The following is a 5,467-nucleotide window of genomic DNA, read 5'->3' on the forward strand; positions in this document are numbered from 1 at the left end:
TCAATCAATCAACTCAGGACTTTCACCCAGGAGACCGGTGTCCATGTCCCGTTCTTATAGGCTGACATTCATTTTGAACTTATTTTAAATAACGTTGTCACAGTAATTGGGGTATTTTTGACTTGACTTGTTGAGTCAAATTAAGCTGCTGGCTCCAGTCCTGGTGGTGCCTTTCCATCAGTTTCATCCTTGCAACAAATACATCCCCCGGACCCTAAATACTTTGGTGTCCCAAACGTACCTTTTGTAACCCCCCAAAAAAAATATTTTCCTAACCCTAACTCTCCCGCTCTTCTTGCCGCATGTCAGATAAACGTACGTCCTGCCAAGAATCCTGACCAAGCACGTCTAAATATGACGCTAAAGGGGACTTTTTGGGTCGATAATCAGTGCCAAAGGCACATGTCCAAGCTTCACTTGTTGACGAAATGGGAGTGAGAAAGTCAGCCACCAGTGCCCCCCCGCCACCACTGTTTGTTGGACACTGGCTTAGATTGTGTCTACCTCCAGGTCATCAGTACTTTGATGCTGCTGTCATGCTGTGAATTCATCATTATCCCAACTTTTAAACTTGTATTGTGCTATTGGTGTCATATCTAATGACCAATTGATGATGTACTTCAGAGTTTGGGTCTTGACTCCTGATTTATTATGTAACAAGTCATGGCTTTCCGGAAACCAAACATACAGTAGCAGGGTGGGATGCATTTAATTCATCAGCTATAAAGCAAGGCAAGTTATTTTTCTTCAAGTGCCGTGACCGTCACAGTTTGGGCTGGGGCATGTCTGTGGCCAGAGCCTTCGCCAGTCCACTACTCTGGGAGCTCAGGAAGGTGTGCTCCTGATTCAAGTAGGTGGTGATGAACTCTGGGAAATCTCTCTTCAGAACCACCTCCAGGAACATGTCTGCTGCTGTGAGTAGCCTCTGATTATCCCTGAAGAAGACCGAGACACAGAAGACATCCGGTAAGACAACAACCCACAGAAACGCATTCCCAACTGGAAAAGACTAAAAGTTAAGTCAGAGTTATGATTTGCAAACATTTTTCTTTCTCACTATTTGAATTTTGGCTCACTGTGTCGCACCGCTGTGGCGAAAAGAGAGCTGAGCCAGAAGGCAAAGCTCTCGATCAACCGGTCAGTTTTTGTTCCTACCCTCACCTGTGGTCACGAGGGCTTTGTCATGACCGAAAGAACTGGATCCAGGGTAAAAGAGGCTGAAATGGGTTTCCTCAGGAGGGGGGCTGGCATCTCCCTTAGAGATTGGGTGAGAAGCTCAGTCATCCTGGGTACCTCCCTAGGGAGGTGTTCCAGACATATCCAGCTGGGAGGAGGCCTCGGGGAAGACCTAGGACTAGGTGGAGAGACTATATCTCCAACCTGTTCTGGGAATGCCTCAGGATCCCCCAGTCAAAGCTGGTTTGCAAAAGTTTGGAGCTGCTGCCCCCGCGACCCAACCTCAGATAAACGGAACAAGATGGATGGACGCATGGATGGATGGATGGATGGATGGATGGAAGGATGGACGGATGGACGTCATCATGCTAAGGTCAACTTGTTTTCTTGTAATTCCTAACATTTTAACGGTTCTTTTTTTTCTCAGGGCAGTGCCACACAGACAACACTACAGTGGCTCATGGTTCAAAGTCGGACTCTTTTGTGTTTAGTTGCTGTCTGTCAGTGTCAAAGTCAGCTTATGATACAACTCGGACGGTTACTTTGCAAACCGGTTGAAAGTGAAACTATTTGACATAGTGATAGCTAAAGAACAGCAGCAGACTGACTGGTGTCTGCCCACATAAAAATATGAAATACTCATTTCTCAAAAGAGAGTATGGGCCGTATAGTTTACAGATCAAGGCTGTAAACAATTTAAAGTCAATGGAACCCACGGGTGCAATGGACACATGTCCTCATCTTACCTCCCAAAGGGACGGACAGCCCTGAGCTCCACCAGGAGCTGCTCGGTGAGGTCCGTCACCAGCCGCCGGCTCACCACCCGGCCGTCGTCCTCCAGCCGAGTCTGATGACAGATCCACTGCCACACCTGACACACACACACACACACACACACACACACATACGTTTTGTAATTTGTGCATCTATTATACACATAAAAAACTATTTAACACACTAATGGGAAAAAACTGCATAAAACATAACAAGGGGTCTTTAAACGTTTTCTAACAAAACACCTATCTGTTTATAAAATTTAGAAGGCCTTTACTCTGTGCTTTCTACTCTGTCTTTGCAGTGAGTTATGCCCTTCAGTGACGGGTGCTAAGGGGGGGGGTCGTGTGAGCCGAAACCCACCTGTGATCTAGAAATCTCAGCTGTGGCAGAATCTTCCACCTGGCCTCTGTAGAAAAAGTGGCCTTCCCCTGGGAAGCCGAGCATGCTAACTGTTAACAGCCCACACGGTAACGATGAGCATAACCAGAAAGGCTGTATGTGCACGTACATACCTGATAGCCAAGCATTAATAAAGAGGACACCAACTGCAATGTTGTACTTTAAACCATAAAGAGTGACCCCTCCCTGAGAAGAAACAAAATATACTCATTAGAGGCTAATACAGGACATCCTCTCAGTTACACAAAGTTATCAAGGTTAGCATTACATCATACATCCCATATTAATTTATCTGAGTTCATTCATTTTTTTCCTCGCCTATGTGGCACCAAATGTGTGCTGTTGGGGGAATTGTAAGTTAAAGAGTGGGGCCTAGACCTACTCTATCTGTAATGTGTCTTATGATAACTTATTATCAATGTATGACACTATAAATAAAATTGAATTAAATGCATTAAAAAGGAACACCTAAAGGAAGATTTTTGACAGTGCTCTGATAGTTATGTCCAAATGGAGCCTTATGAATTGCATTTAATTTTTGTTATTTCCTGTGCGCAATAGATGGTGCTCTCTGTGAAAAAAAGGCTTAAAAATACACTAAATTGATATTGAATTATTCTCAGGTTACACATTGTGTCAAGTTCAGATGGGTTATTATTCGGCTTGATTTAACTAACAGGTGAAACATGGGCACCGGTTGGTGAAAGAAAAAGAAAAGTGTATATGTATGTGTGTACGCATATTAAGTATCTGTGCCTGTAAGTAGGACTATATGCATGTATGTGTACATTGATAAATAAGTGAAGAATTAAATTGTAGAACAGTAGAAAAAAGGGGGTAGGACCAGACACGTTTTCTTTAAGTTCTTCCTACTCCTTTTGGAACATGGAAATCATGGAAATCATTGGAATCATCACATTATTTAAACCGTTTAACATAATAGTGAAAGATATATTTGCTGAGTATTTTTTTTTATTTATTTTTTTTACTTTTACCAAAATGTACATGTTCAAAACAAACGTAAACTTAATCAAAAACGTTCCTCTTGCCTTTTTCTGTAAACCTAGAGCACCATGTAATGGGTCAACATAAACAACCAATGGTGGTCATCCCTGCAGTAGAGTTCTGGAGGCTTATGACGGAACAAAACCTGACCTTTTTCCAATTGTGGGAAGGAAATGAATTGTGTCAAGTCTTCCCGATAACATGTGCAGTTAGTAAAGCAGCAGTAGTGTGTAGAGTGCAACGTCTGACCGAGGGCATGGACAGTAGGTCATCAGGAGTCACGGTGACATCATGGCGAAGTTGGTTAAGCTGGTTATCACCTTCAGTGTTGAGCCGGAAGAGCTGGAAGAGGTGAAGAATTACAAGTCATTATTCTCCAATCTACTCTGTGTTGGTAGGAAGTTCTGTGTGGATCACGATCCAGTGCTTACTTTCTGCATGGGCTCGATCAAGCTCAGATCATACACCATGAAGCCGTCCACACCTGCCTGGATCTCCAGCAGCTTCAGTCTGTCAGGTGGGAGAAGACAGCCATATTTCAGTTTGAAAAACGCCGGCCAGAAATTCTGCGAATGTCCCTCTTTTTTGGTGGGACATCCGTCCTCTTTCTCTTCCTTTGGGTTGGCGTTCTAAACTCACTTGGATTTGGGTCATTCTTAGCAAATTGTCCCATTTGTGTCCCCATGATATAATCAAGAATAAGTTGTGAAAAAATGTGTTGATACATATTTTTTCAAGCTTTCTTACTAAATGAAACCCTTCTCCACTACATAAAACAAGGTTTATGTCTCAGGGTTTATTAACTCTAAAATAATTACTCTGACTGTAGTGCAAGCACTCTAAAATGCCATGTCCCCAGTCATTTTTTTTTTAACTTCAGTTGCAAATATAAGTAATAAAAATCAAATAATTTTTATGTATTTAACTATAATTGCAAATAACTATTTATAATACATCTCAGCACATGTATTTGTTAAAGAAAAAATATATTTTAATATTAAAAATTTAAATATGGTCTGTCCCTGAGTTCACTGTCCCCTGTGTTACTCTGATTTGTATTGGAAACTGATTTTTTTTTGTGATTTTGAAGATAGCTACTTAAAATGCAAAATAATCTTCCTGTGTAGCATCATGTGCTAGCCTGTTGTTCACTGTTCATGAGTAGAAATGGCCGACTTTAGCATAATTTGTCCCCCCGCGTTACTGTCCCCCCGCGTTGCTGTCCCCTCCTGTTACTGCTGGCTGTACATAAGTTAGGGTGATTTATTAGAAAGTTAGGTTGTTGATCAGTGTCTGGCATGTATTTTTATGTTTTTTAACATTAATTATATTATTAATAACAAAAAAAAGTAGTTTAAACAGAATGCATGTGTTTTTCAGGAAATGGCGCCATTATCCGCAAAACAAAAGCAGGAACGTTACAGGGCTCGCCGGGATGCTGAGCCAGAAAAGAGACAGAAACACCTCAATGCTATTTCTTTAAGGTGTAATACATCTCATGATTGAAGGTGGGGTGAGGGTGAGGTAAATGAGTTTCTTTTCAAAGATGTTGTCCAGGGGTTTCGCACCCATTTGTTCTTTTAAATATTGTCCACCCCGTTACCAACATTGTTACCTTTGTGTTTTTTTTATATTCATGAAATAAAATCAGTAAATATTTTGAAAATCTTTGTTGTTACTTGCAGAACATGAACTGGCAAAATCAAAAATCTTTGACCAAATTCCATAGAGTTTCCTATTTTCTTCTAAAACAATTGTGTGAAGATCAGGAGGGGGGCTTAGAAAATGTAAATATTTATATAATAACTGTCCATTAAAAACATTCATTGATAGAGATGAAAATGTCCAGTAACGCGGGGGGACATGTGTGTAAACACGTGCAACGAATCTGATTAAAATTCTGATGTCACAACATCCTGAGCTGGCCCAATATATTTTTCTCATAGTTGAACATGTCCTTCATCAGATAAAATTATAAAATCAATGAAAGTATTATTTTTTTTTGGGCAAGATTACCACCGTCAAATGGCACCATTTGCTAAGAATGACCCATTTATGAAGACCATGGTTACCTTCTCCTCAATCCAGACAGCTAGCTAGACTATCTGTC

General features: G+C 41.1%; 1 protein-coding gene across 1 annotated transcript in view; it reads right to left on the minus strand.

The window, feature by feature from the left end:
• Window positions 1-690: 690 nt before the first annotated feature.
• The window catches only part of ugl (ureidoglycolate lyase), a 19,956-nt gene continuing 15,179 nt past the window's right edge, over window positions 691-5,467 (minus strand). The window contains exons 10-15 of the mRNA XM_032528193.1: window positions 3,789-3,867; window positions 3,607-3,699; window positions 2,466-2,538; window positions 2,314-2,381; window positions 1,923-2,047; window positions 691-935 (exon numbers count right to left, since the gene is read on the minus strand). Coding sequence (XP_032384084.1) covers window positions 764-935; window positions 1,923-2,047; window positions 2,314-2,381; window positions 2,466-2,538; window positions 3,607-3,699; window positions 3,789-3,867 — 610 coding nt within the window. The 3' untranslated portion in view covers window positions 691-763. The remainder of the gene's footprint in view (window positions 936-1,922; window positions 2,048-2,313; window positions 2,382-2,465; window positions 2,539-3,606; window positions 3,700-3,788; window positions 3,868-5,467) is intronic.

Source organism: Etheostoma spectabile, chromosome 10 (genome assembly GCF_008692095.1).
Source record: "Etheostoma spectabile isolate EspeVRDwgs_2016 chromosome 10, UIUC_Espe_1.0, whole genome shotgun sequence".
Classification (NCBI taxonomy): Eukaryota; Metazoa; Chordata; class Actinopteri; order Perciformes; family Percidae; genus Etheostoma; species Etheostoma spectabile.